Source organism: Sprattus sprattus (genome assembly GCF_963457725.1).
Source record: "Sprattus sprattus genome assembly, chromosome: 6".
In the NCBI taxonomy this organism is placed as follows: Eukaryota; Metazoa; Chordata; class Actinopteri; order Clupeiformes; family Clupeidae; genus Sprattus; species Sprattus sprattus.
Window position 1 is genome coordinate 12,112,438 of NC_137925.1, and position 12,860 is coordinate 12,125,297.

Consider the following 12,860-nt stretch of genomic DNA (forward strand, 5'->3'; position numbering starts at 1 on the left):
GTTGTGGAGCTCCTCAGCACCAGGGTGATTACAGTGAGTTGACTCGTAATGAGATGGATATTTCATGGAATTTGATGTTAGAGACGATGCAATGCAATATGTTCCTTTGTCTTTTAATTCTCTTGACTGGTAAGAGGGTGACATGGCACCATCATTCCCATTATTTCCCATCATTCCCATCATTCAAAGTGACTGCACTGGAAAGAGCTTGAAAGAGGAGAAAAAACAGAGATCGCACAGCAAAGCAAGAGTTCAGCGGTCAGGCTTAGCAGGGAGTTCTGGCAGATCAGAAGAGACGCCAGTAGAGATGGATTTGTTTACCCAAGAACTACAGTGTAAAACCCTGGACCCCTGAGGGCCCCATCGCGTTAGATGTCTTCAGTTAGGCGGTCATTCTCAGAGGGCTGGGTCCTCATTTCAGCCTTCTGCTCCTTAGCCTCGTACAGTTCTCTGGTGCTGGCCCTCCGGAAGAAACCACACTATGGAGGGATGAGGAGGGGGGGGGGGGGGGGACATTGCCATTTGAAACACCATCACCACACCTGACACACAGGCACAAACACACACACTCAAACACACACACACACACACACACACACTCAAACTCACACTACACACACACACACACACACACACACACACACACACACACACACACACCACTCACACACAGAGACCATGCTAACATGCCTATCTAATGATCCCATGACCATCTTATTTACACAATGATGAAAACAACATTGCTTCAAGTGAACAGTTATAGTGAAATGGAGGCATTCATTTCACCTCGACCTGAAGGGGAAAATCCATCTCAGACCATTTCAATCTGTTTATGTAGAAGTGTAGTAGATGATTACGTGCGTGACTACTCGAAATTATTTGTTGTTATGGTAACTGACCTTCAAGGCTTTCCTTTGCAGACACAGACAATTCTATTCAGATTGTATGTACTTTACATGTAAGATGATTCTTTCACTGCGCTGCAGTTTCCAGACCACATACTAACCCCTCATTCAAGCTCTTCATTGGAACAAATGACAGAAATGTCTGCAAGTGCACACAGGCAAGGAGCCTGTCAGTGATGTGCAATATACAATATACAGTATGGATGAAGTTGTGGGCCAAAATGGATTAATGCAATTCCACACAGTTGTACAAACAACAAAATGCAATGTAGTACAGCAAAAACCTACAAAGGCAGTTACATCCAAAAATGATCATGTGTAATGCCTGAAGTTATTTCAATTATTGTTGTCATGGTTGTTGTTATGATGCTACCGTCACCCACCTTCCAGAGTAGTAGGCTGATTAGGGCGAGGAGGAGGACTCCAGCAAGGACAGACACCACGATGATCCACTGGGGAGCCTCGTTTGGGGCCTCCTCAACCAGCTCAGGGTCAATGTTCAGACTGAACTGTACAGACAGGTCAGAGGGCAAAGGTCAAATAGGTGTCAAGGTAGCTGATAACACCTGCGATTACTGCAGGAATAGAGCACAGTGCTATGAAGCCTGAATGATTTGCTTTTACATGGAGAAAAACGACTAGAAATGTTAAAACATATGCTGAATGTGGATATCATATCTTTCTGGATTCAAAACTGACTTGGAGGTCAATTTTATGACCACGGCTGGCATTATGTATAAACAAAAGCCTCACCACTACCTTCTTTTAGTCTAACTCTGAGGGGTGCCATTACAGTGAAAAAACAAACATGTAATATGCGGAGAGAGGGAGCCATGAGTAATTACCATCTGTGTGAGTGGCTTCATGATGACCGCAGCTTTAAGCGTCTTCAAGCTGAGTGTAGCGTGGCTCTGCACTGACACTCGATAAGCATCAGCGTAATCCTAAGGACAAGCATAATTTTATTGAGCAATCCCTGTGAAGTCCCTGAAGAGATGTTATTTCTATTTTACACTGATGGCGGCAAAGTGATGCCGACCGCCACCGGTGCAATTCATCACCAGTGGAGCACTTATAACGGCCTTGACTCAAACTGTGACATGAAAAATCTGTTAAGGATGTTCTCTCAAATGTACTGTTTTTGTATTAGCCTGTCAGAGTGTCAAATAAGAAGTCATTAAAGCATGCACAAGATGCACCAAATGTATTCAAGCTGATGATGAAAATCCACCATGGCAAATTGATTCACAGCAGAAGCAGCTCGGGCCCCATAGCCGTAAGATCGGCATGAGATATGACAGAGCAGTTCTCTCAGGTCCATTCGGAGAGTGCAGTGACATGGGTCCATGAAAAAAGCCACATCCTGCTTCTGCAGATTCTGTCCAAAGGGTTTGGACCCCTCACCTCCAACATGGTGCTGTTCCATAACCGGGCGTAGACGACCACGCTTGCAGTATTGTTCATTCCCTCTAGGGGGCAGGTGAATGTGCGACACTTAGCGCCACCTGTGCCACAGCTCTGTAAACACACATTAACAACAATTATCAGTAGTTGGCACAGTACGGTCCAACAGTACCCTAATTATATTTATGCTTTTTAGGTGTATGGGAGAGATCCAAATGTTCCTGTGTCTGCTCTCCCATTTCAGAATGAAGAGTCATATTTTCCTGGTTCCTGTATCCATGATGATTTATGGCTAATCCATATTTAAATCGTAATCCATAATCACATGTGTTCAGTATATTCTTGTTTGTGCAAGCAGTTTTTACAGTTAGTCTAGACAATCACAGGGTTTTGCTAGCAATCTGCTAGCTGTTGATAGCTCCTGTTAGTACCCCATTATATATCTTGTACCCTTACACTAATCTGGATTCATATTTTCTCCAAGATACAATCTTTTATTCCTTGACTTTCTACAGCTATCTATAGTGTCTTATTCATCTTATGAAGTAGAGGACACAATGTTGTTGGGTAGGACTTTCCAGAGCAGTTCTTAATTGGTTTAGGTCTTATTTAGAAGGCCGGAGTTACTTTGTCACCAGTGATTATGAATCTCATAGGATGGTTATGACAAGCGTAATCCCCCAGGGGTCAGTTCTCGGACCTCTTCTGTTCAATCTCAATATGCTGCCATTGGGCCACATTCTACAGAACAACAACACTGTAGTTATGCAGATGATACAGATGTATCAGTCTCTCTCACTAGACTACAGCCCAATAGATTCACTGTGTCAGTATTTAGAGCAAACAAAAAATTGGATGATCCAAAAATGATCTTCAATTAAACAAGGACAAAACAGAGATTATTGTATTTGGCAAGAAAGAGAAGATAATTAGCAGTAGGAAACACCTTGACTCTCAGGCTTTAAAGACCAAAGACCAAGTCTAATAGACTTTCTCGACTAGATTAGACTAGGCTTTCTTATAGACTGATCTCACTTTCACCAGCCATATCAAAGCAATCGCCGAAGCAGCCTTTTCAAGTGTTGGGTGCTGCACAATGACCAAGAGAAGCTCAGCCATGCATTTATCTCCAGCAGGGTGAACTACTGTAATTCCTTCTAACAGACCCTGTTAAACAGCAGCAGATTTCTCAAACTGCTGCTGCTAGAGTTTTACACAGCACGGAGAGAACAGATCACATGACTCCAGTTCTAACACATCTCTACACAGCACCGAGAGAAGAGATAACATGACTCCAGTTCTAACACATCTCTACACAGCACCGAGAGAAGAGATAACATGACTCCAGCTCTAACACATCTCTACACAGCACCGAGAGAAGAGATAACATGACTCCAGCTCTAACACATCTCTACACAGCACCGAGAGAAGAGATAACATGACTCCAGTTCTAACACATCTCTACACAGCACCGAGAGAAGAGATAACATGACTCCAGCTCTAACACATCTCTACACAGCACCGAGAGAAGAGATAACATGACTCCAGTTCTAACACATCTCTACACAGCACCGAGAGAAGAGATAACATGACTCCAGCTCTAACACATCTCTACACAGCACCGAGAGAACAGATCGCATGACTCCAGTTCTAACACATCTCTACACAGCACCGAGAGAACAGATCACATGACTTCAGCTCTAACACATCTCTACACAGCACCGAGAGAACAGATCACATGACTTCAGCTCTAACACATCTCTACACAGCACCGAGAGAACAGATCACATGACTCCAGTTCTAACACATCTCTACACAGCACTGAGAGAACAGATCACATGACTCCAGCTCTAACACATCTCTACACAGCACCGAGAGAACAGATCACATGACTCCAGCTCTAACACATCTTCACACTGGCTTTCAGTTGCTTACAGAGGGAGTACAGAATGAGGGAATGAGGGCTTAATACACACAGTGATTCAACTTAAGCAAGGAAAAGACGAATATCCTATCTCCGGAGTGGACGAAAATTGAATTAAGCTGAACTGAAGTGAACTGAACTGCTGAAGGGTTATTCCTACCAGAGTGATGAGCTTTTTGCGGGTTCCTCTGGCCTTCAGGGGGGCCTGAGCGAGCGCCTGCTCGGCCTGCACCCTCTCCTCCGCCCTGGGGGACTCCAGCTCACGTCGCTTCCTGCGCCTCTCACCTGCCAGCTGCCCAGATACACAGACACCACACGCACACACACACACACACACACACACACACACACACACACACACACACACACACACACACACACACACACACACACACACACACACACCAGTCAGTCACAGAGCCAGTCACAAGATACACAGACACAAGACAAGGACAGAGAGAAAAATATATCAGGTGCCTCTCTTCATTGTCACCTGTACATCTCTTCACCGCTGTTGAACCACTATTTACCATTTGGATTTCATTACTCTGTTTATTGCAATTGTTTTCATGCTTCATGCTTTCAAAGCTAATGCAATAGGCTAAAGTCCACACATGTACCTTAGCCATATTTACCAAATACAATTTTTTGTCAGTTCTCCTCAATGCTTTTAGCCTGCTATTACTGTAAGCAACAGTCACTCTGCCAGAGCCTTGTTAAAAAAAGACAGACACCTCGGAATTGGTGTCTGTAACTACTTCTCACCGTGAGATTCAGAGGATTGACTACACAGCTGGCCACACAGCTGGCTAGACATGCAATAGGCTAAAGTCAACACATGTACCTTAGCCATATATTTCATATACAATTTTTTTCATACAGTAAGTTCTCCCCAATGCTTTTAGCTTGTCATTAATGAACAGTCACTCTGCCAGAGCCTTGTTAAAAAGACAGACACCTCCGAACTACGGTTGCTACTACTCACCGTGAGATTCCGAGGATTGACTATGTCCCCTGGAGGGACACACAGCTGGCCAGACGTGCCCTCTGTTGTAATCTCCACCAGGTACAGCAGCCACTTCCCATTGGCCACCTCAAATGGCCAATCAATGGAGAGCTGAAGAGTGCCCAGACTGCCCAGCGGCCTCCCGCTCAACTCCACCTAAGAGCAGGGGATTTGAGATCAGGGTTAGTGTGCTTTAGACAGGCAGCATGGATGAGAATGGAATACAACACGTGTCTTTGTGTGCGTGTGTGTGTTTGTCTGAATAGGAAATGTGGCTACTTCATTATTGTGCGCATTTAACAAAATATTGTTTGATGGAGCCAGTTGTCACATCCTTGTTTCCTTTCTTTCTTTTAAACACTGTGTCTGTCCCTCCCTAGTTAGAGGAGTGTTACTTCCTGCCTCTGGCTATCGCTGCTGAAGGGATTCTGTGGGGCTTTGGACAACTTCCTGCAGCACCTGAGGGAAGCAGACCAAGCCAAGCCCACATCACACATGGCAACAAACCAAACCAAGCCGCACTCACTTTAAAGGTGTATTTCACAGCGCTTCCCACATCACTGGTGCTTTCCATGGCTGACTCCCCTGTGACCTCCCCGCTGAAGTAGACCGGGGAGCTCGGCTGCAGTCTTAGCGGAGGAAATCAAACAGACTAGCAGTGAGGCAATCAAACATGACTGGAATGCGGTATGAGCTGACACAAACTCAGGACAGATATGGATTGGATGTATTGATTTTAATCACCACAAATGCCCGATACTAAGGACGGCTGGAAGGCCACACGGTGGATATTTTAGTGCCCAATTTGTATGTTAAATAGCTAGTAATGCTGGAAAGATAAATGGTCGAATATGTGGTGATAAGTCAATGTAAGTATATAATTAATGTCAGTGTTATTAAATCATCAGTAGTATAATGTTCTGAAGTTTCTTTATGTTCACAAAGGAATGAAGCCAGGTTATCTTAATTAGTCATTAAAAATGTAACACAAAGAATCCATTATTTACAGCATTACCACACAAAAGTCCCGCCATGCTTTATTAATGGTCCCTACTTTATTTACGTAATTAATGTTATTTTATTGTGACCTCTGATCTAAATGTACAGGATTTCAAAGAAACTTAGAACCAAAATTACACAAAACAAGATATAATTTGTCCAAACTTACATGTTAAAGGTTGTCTGAAGTGAATACTCCACCATCAGGAGCAATGGTATGGGAGGGACAGCACGTTGTTCACTCAATCTACGGGACAGAGTTACAGTGGAGAGACGGCGTCACAACAGGCAGGAAATGCTGAAACAAAGCGTGAGACACAAAGCCTGTAGCTGCTCGCATTAAGTTCAAGTCACTTATGCTTGCCTCGGAGTGCTTGCTGGTTCTGCTCCCACCTACCTAAATGCTCATGTAAGGGCCAATGTTACAGCCAGGATGCTACGCTCGTCTAGTGAGAGCCGTTTGGCACTGCCGTTTGTGCAAGTACGGCAATCAAGACTATTCTCATTTGAAGTTCCACGTTGGTGGAACAAACTGCCTAGTACTACCAGAGCAGGGGCGTCCCTCTCTACCTTCAAGAAGCTTTTGAAGACCCAACTCTACAGAGAGCACCTCCCCTCCTAACTGCCACCTTGACTAGTGCTTAACTTGCACTTACAGCAGTAACATTCCTGCACTTCTTTTTCTTTTCTATGTCGTTTTTCTATTTCTTATGCAAAGTAGTATTTATTGTTGCACCAGGTTTGTATTGCTCTTAGCTTGTCACGTTTACTCTACCTTGTACGTCGCTTTGTACAAAAGCGTCTGCTAAATGACTAAATGTTAATGTAAATGTAACAATGAATGTCAGCACTCACGTGGAAAGCTGCAGCTCTGAGCGGATCTCTCGCGTGTCCAGAGTGACACCAAACGTCTCGAAGATGATCTGAACTTCAGTCTGAGGGTGAAAAATTAGCTCAGTGATGTATGATTACGGCAAGACGTGACTCCCTGTTTGTGTAGCATTAACTGTGATACCCGAAAGAACAAGAGAGGATATTCTTCATGCATAAACCTTCACCAAATAAAGTCAGCTAATGTAAAAGAACAGATAAGACACTGTTAGTGCAAACAGACAGGCTGATATATTTGGCATATCGTGCAGCAGTGTGTTAGAGTCAAAGTCAATATAGGCCTTTCCTCAACCCTTGTCCTGAACCCGTCAGTGCATCCGTCAGCCTGAGTTAGGTAATTTATTAACAGTCAAACAGAACAGATTCAATAGTCTGGCCATTCCTGCTCTAACAGCAGCACAAAGTAAGACCTCACCGTCTGGTTGGTGCGCACAGGATTTCCAAACTCGCAAAGCAGCTCCTGACCATTCGATGAGCACTCAATGACATTCTGTCAAAACAATAACAATCAGTGAGACACAGACTATTCAATTAAATTTACATTATAAGCAGGTATTTACATCCTTTAATTATTTATACAAGACTCACGGGTTAATAAGTACATTTACATCATCAATGGTGTTGCTGTAATTCATGTAAGCCCATGGAAAACCTATATTGTTAGGCTCTTTTACCTTGGGAGGTATTTGCATCCCCGTAATTATGTGTTTAAATTCACTCAAGACACCTGAGTCGATAAGCACATTTACGTCATCAACTGTGTTGCTGTAAGCCTATGGACAACCTGTGATGTCAGGCTCCGTTACCTTGGGGATGACGGAGGCAAACTGCAGGGAGGGAGGGATGGTGACGTTAAGGACGGTGTTGTGTGCGTCTTCTGCCAGGTTCCCAGCTGACGGAACATTGGTGACATCGATAAGCAGCTTGAGCTTTTTCACGCTGGAGTTGTACTTGAAGATCTGGTGGTCGTCTTCACTGCAACACCATAGAGACTGTTTATTCAGACACCATAGACACTATTTATTCAAACATCTCACGCTACATCTGTGTCCCTCTTCACTGCAACACCATAGCGACTGTTTATTCAGACACCATAGACATTGTTTATTCAGACACCTCACGCTTCATCTGTTTCCAAATTAGCCACTGTGAAAGTTTACCTATTCACATGACAACAGAGATGTTTTTTAAACTGGTTTCATTTGTTTTTAGATAAAGTGCCCACTACAAATGATTATTTTGCTACTGACACAAGAATAACTGTATTGTGGCCGTGCCTTATATATTGTGAGACCATGCGATCATTGTTAAAATCATTCAACTTTCTCTCCTAAGGAAAACCTTTGTGTTGTGAACAAACAGTGGTGAACTCTGAACTCTGAACTCACACTCGGAAAGGTTGGTCATCAAAGCTGGCGAACTGGGCGGACATTTTCAGGTTGCTGTTGCACTTGTTGTCTGTGCCACAGGCCTTCTGAAAATGGATCTGTTGTGTGTGGGGGGGAGAGAGCAGATGCAAGTCTTCATGTTTTACACTTAATAATGACACTATTGAGACTATATTTTAACATCAGTAAATAAAAAGGTACTGAAATCGTTTCAAATCTCACTAACACAAACAATATAGCTATTATTCCAACTAACCAACAATTATTTAAACTATTCAAAGCAGCATAGTTATTGAAATCCTGTGATATTGGTCCAAGTCACCCTGAGACATATCTGTATGGTATGCCGTCTCTATGTGCCCCTTACTTCATGCTTTTTAATGACGGTCTTCCCCTGGCTCAGTACGGGGTAAACGTCCAGGTTCTGGACCCCCCCGCGGGTCTTGGGTTCGGGCTCATATAAGGCCATGTTGAGAGAGAAGACGACGGGTTCCACCTTGTCTCGGATGGGCTTCTGAGGGACCAGAGTTAGAGAGGCAGAGACTGCTGTCAGGGAGACTGTTGGCAGGGAGACTGCTTTCAGGGAGAGTAGTAATAGTAAAGTAGTAAATAGTAATATCCAACTGCTCTGGAAGCACTAGCTGTAATGAGTGTCGTTACTGCTACAGTGAAAATGCTCCAGTCTATATTCACACGTTTCCTGTTGAATCCATTAGCAATGATCAATAGAAAGCATCAAGCACAATTTGGGTTTTTAATAGATAAAATAAAATAATAAATAAAATACACGCTCTACAAGATGAATGTATAAACTGTTCAAATGACTTAAACGTAGACTTAATAACCCCCTAAGCATTACAGTCTCACCTTAAGTTGGAGTTTGAAGCTCCTGCATGTTTCAGAGGGCATGTAAAAGAAGCCTGTGACGTTTCTTGCGTTGTTTTCCAGGAAGAGCAGACGTGGCTTGCGGCTGGTCTGGTCAGCGATCAGTGTGAACGCCACAGCTGAAAGGGTTTAGGCACGCAAGAGGAAGCACAGAATCTGTTACGGATCAGGTCAACTCAGGTAATCCTCATCGGCATCAGTATACACATATATTCGTATGTCTCATACTGTTAGATAACTAAGCTTGGCATCAGTAATCAGTTCTGAATAACGTAGCTCCAAGGTTTCTAGATTTTTAGTTTTCACAATGATGATTTATAACTTTTTAACAGTACCGTTTCTATGCTTTACCTCATTAAATCCCATAGTTGCTGTTTATACCTACACATAACTGCATTTGTGGAATGCACAAACGTTCATAAACATCTTAATGGACGTCACAAAGGGCTGCTTTCCTGGACCTGTTGTGTTCAACTTAAAAAGACACTATGCCTTTGGCAAAGGTGGACGCTGAGCTTGAGGACGAGGGGGCACTTACTGATGTTCCTCTTGATGGTTTTCCCTGTGCTGAGTGTGGCAGAGAGGCACATCTTCGCTTGGACGCTGTAATACAAAAAGGCAGAATCAAACCAGGATCTCTACAAGTACCAGCACCCATGTTTAACGTTTAACAAGACTACGCGCTGCGGATACAGAGTTCAATGTGTCTTATGCTCACCAGTCGTTACACTTGTCTGGGTCCACAAGGTCTGGGCTCACACTTAAGTCACTTTGGAGATGAAGGACTGGGCGAGCCCTAGTATAGTCACACACACACACACACACACACACACAAACACACACGTACACACACACACCAACAAAAATACACACATTTGAATACAACTGCTGAATGAAAATTGACAACCAACAATAAATTGAGCAAAACCAAAAAAAGAAATACAAGGAAAACATGTATTTTTTTCACCTGGCATAAAAACACTAATACTTAAAAGAACCTTGGTAACAGGTTTATATAAGTGTTCTGTCCTGTATGCTCATCTAATGTACCTCAGCACGGCGATACGGTCGTCAAGGGAGCCCACCACTATGTCTGGATACTTGTTGTCATCAATGTCCATGCCTCCAGAAACCGAGTAACCAAAGGTCTGGAGGCCACTGCCTTTGATGTCCTGGCCTTTGATCACCTGCCCACGTGTGGGGAGAGAGGAGGTGAGTTGTTCTAATATGACACAGCCATCCTGCATCTGTATTCATGCATCTCATTTCGTAGCTATCAGTAGATCCCAATCCCATTGAGAGTACTGTGTGTATGTTGAGTGGAGGTCTAATTTAATTTCACGACATATGCAGGCTCACTTGTGAGGCTTAATTAATCCCCAGGAGTCCAGGGCTAGATTCAGATTCAGGCACTTTTGACACGCTGGGATATTTTTGAAAATCTTAGCAACATTAAACAGTGGCTCCAGAGTAATGTTTATTAATTTGAATTCTGCACACGTTTAGGTACATCATCATCATCAAATGTAGGTAGTTTGCTTGTCATTTAGTTTTTCACTCCAATTATTTCAGGAGCGCAGGAAAAACTGAGTGCAGTGGAAGAGATGCTTTGTGATAGTATTGCATGAGGCTGCTGTATGCGGCTCTGTTCGCTCTGACCCACTGACCTGGCTGGGCGTCTGGGAGATGCCCTTCTCACTGCCCATCCAGATGAACACGCTGCCAGTTCCATGGAAGGGGGCGCCTACTGCAAAGTCTGAGCGAGGGACATTTATTTTCATTATTCATTCATTTTCATTGGGGATTTATTGTGAAGTGCTTGGCATTCAATGCTATGTTTTCACCACCAGGGGGCATCAGAATGTGACTTCATGGCAGTATTACGCATATGCCATGAGTAGTGTAGCAGGCCCTCATATCACCACAGTGCATAGTGCATGAAATCACACAGGCAGCCAATTTAAAGTAGTGTAATGATAAATGTGCTTCTGATTCCATGCATAAGTGAAAAAGTTCTAATAATGTAAGTATTTATTTGTCCTTCAGTTATGAACTGATGGAATACACGTTTCTCTACCATCTGCAATTCCGCTTTACTATTTTTATGAGACAAATATCAAGACCATGCATTTAATCCAGACCATACTTTCATAACTGTTTTTCAACCAACTCCCAAACTAAATCCTAGATATTGATGCGAAACAAAATTAAGCTGTGATTGAATAGCTGAAGTCAACTACAGTTATTAAGATGAATTGAATCTACTCAAAACATTGATTGCGCTGCTCAGTGTAAATTTCTATTATGAGAACTCCAAGTTAATTAGATGCTTCAGCGATATCAGCCTTGACATGTAAATAGCTTTTCAATTGAATCTGGACCTCACCCAAACCGGGCTGATGACTCTCTGAAATGCCAACAGAACAATGAGACCCATAACATCCTACCCACCATCAGTTCAAAGGAATACAATCAGCCCTATCAGATTTATTAAAAGCCTAAAACAAGCATTCAGTCAAGGCACAAGCAGGCCGCCTGGTAGCAGACACTGCCTAAAACAAGCCTTCTGTGCACTCCAACACATTGGGAAGTGGCCTCGTGCCTTTAGACATATAATAATAATAATAATAATAATAAATATAGACACACACACGCACGCACGCACACATACACGCGCACGCGCATGCACACGCACACGCACACGCACACGCACACGCACACACACAAACTTTTTACAGGAGTGTCATTCATTTAACATGAGCCCTACAAAAGAGCCGCTACCTTGGTGTTGTGGGCATGCTGCTGCAGATGATATTTACCTATGGAATTACACAAGACCCTTACCCCTTGTCTAATGAATTACTTAAGCACAGTATATTTCAAAGCAGCCTCTTGTGATGTGTTTCTACGAGTTCAACTGGGAAGTTTGCGTTCAACCCGAGGCATTCCTAAATTTCCCTCGGGATTAATAAAGTATCCATCTATCTATCAATTTTTTTTTACCTTGGAATCCGTCTTGGTTGATGTCCCCAATAGCAGAGACTGCCATTCCGAACGCAGACCTCTCCGGTCCCCTGAGGGCCACGTCAGGCTTGTCTCGGAAGGAGCCATTTTCATTCATGTAGACATACACAGCCCCGCCATGCTCCTTAACACGGTCGAAGTAGAACGGAGCTCCCACAATCAGATCCTTCCAGCTAGATCACAACAAGGGATACACAATACAGCAAAGACCAATGCTTCAGTTTCATTAAGGCTTTTCGTTTAGTTTTGTTTCGTTTAGTTTTGCACTTTACGGTGCAGATCCAGACAAGCGATCTGGGCGACGCGATCTGGGCGACCCCATGCATTTCAACGGGAGCCAGCTCCATTGTGACGTAAACCAGCGATCTGAGCGACGCGCCTGATGAAAATTCGAACATGCTCAAACTTATGCAAATAAGGAGCGATATTTCACC

At 43.4% G+C, this 12,860-nt stretch overlaps 1 protein-coding gene across 1 annotated transcript in view; it reads right to left on the reverse strand.

The window, feature by feature from the left end:
* Nucleotides 1-368: 368 nt before the first annotated feature.
* Nucleotides 369-12,860, reverse strand: part of LOC308366634 (integrin alpha-3-like) — a gene marked incomplete at both ends in the record, with an annotated part of 41,693 nt that continues 29,201 nt past the window's right edge. The window contains 19 exons of the mRNA XM_080840361.1: nt 369-479; nt 1,289-1,414; nt 1,751-1,849; nt 2,310-2,423; nt 4,394-4,525; nt 5,219-5,395; nt 5,766-5,868; nt 6,408-6,485; nt 7,094-7,173; nt 7,545-7,619; nt 7,936-8,104; nt 8,518-8,615; nt 8,885-9,031; nt 9,385-9,521; nt 9,941-10,005; nt 10,121-10,198; nt 10,453-10,589; nt 11,070-11,158; nt 12,406-12,599. Coding sequence (XP_080696487.1) covers nt 369-479; nt 1,289-1,414; nt 1,751-1,849; nt 2,310-2,423; nt 4,394-4,525; nt 5,219-5,395; nt 5,766-5,868; nt 6,408-6,485; nt 7,094-7,173; nt 7,545-7,619; nt 7,936-8,104; nt 8,518-8,615; nt 8,885-9,031; nt 9,385-9,521; nt 9,941-10,005; nt 10,121-10,198; nt 10,453-10,589; nt 11,070-11,158; nt 12,406-12,599 — 2,209 coding nt within the window. The remainder of the gene's footprint in view (nt 480-1,288; nt 1,415-1,750; nt 1,850-2,309; nt 2,424-4,393; nt 4,526-5,218; nt 5,396-5,765; nt 5,869-6,407; nt 6,486-7,093; nt 7,174-7,544; nt 7,620-7,935; nt 8,105-8,517; nt 8,616-8,884; nt 9,032-9,384; nt 9,522-9,940; nt 10,006-10,120; nt 10,199-10,452; nt 10,590-11,069; nt 11,159-12,405; nt 12,600-12,860) is intronic.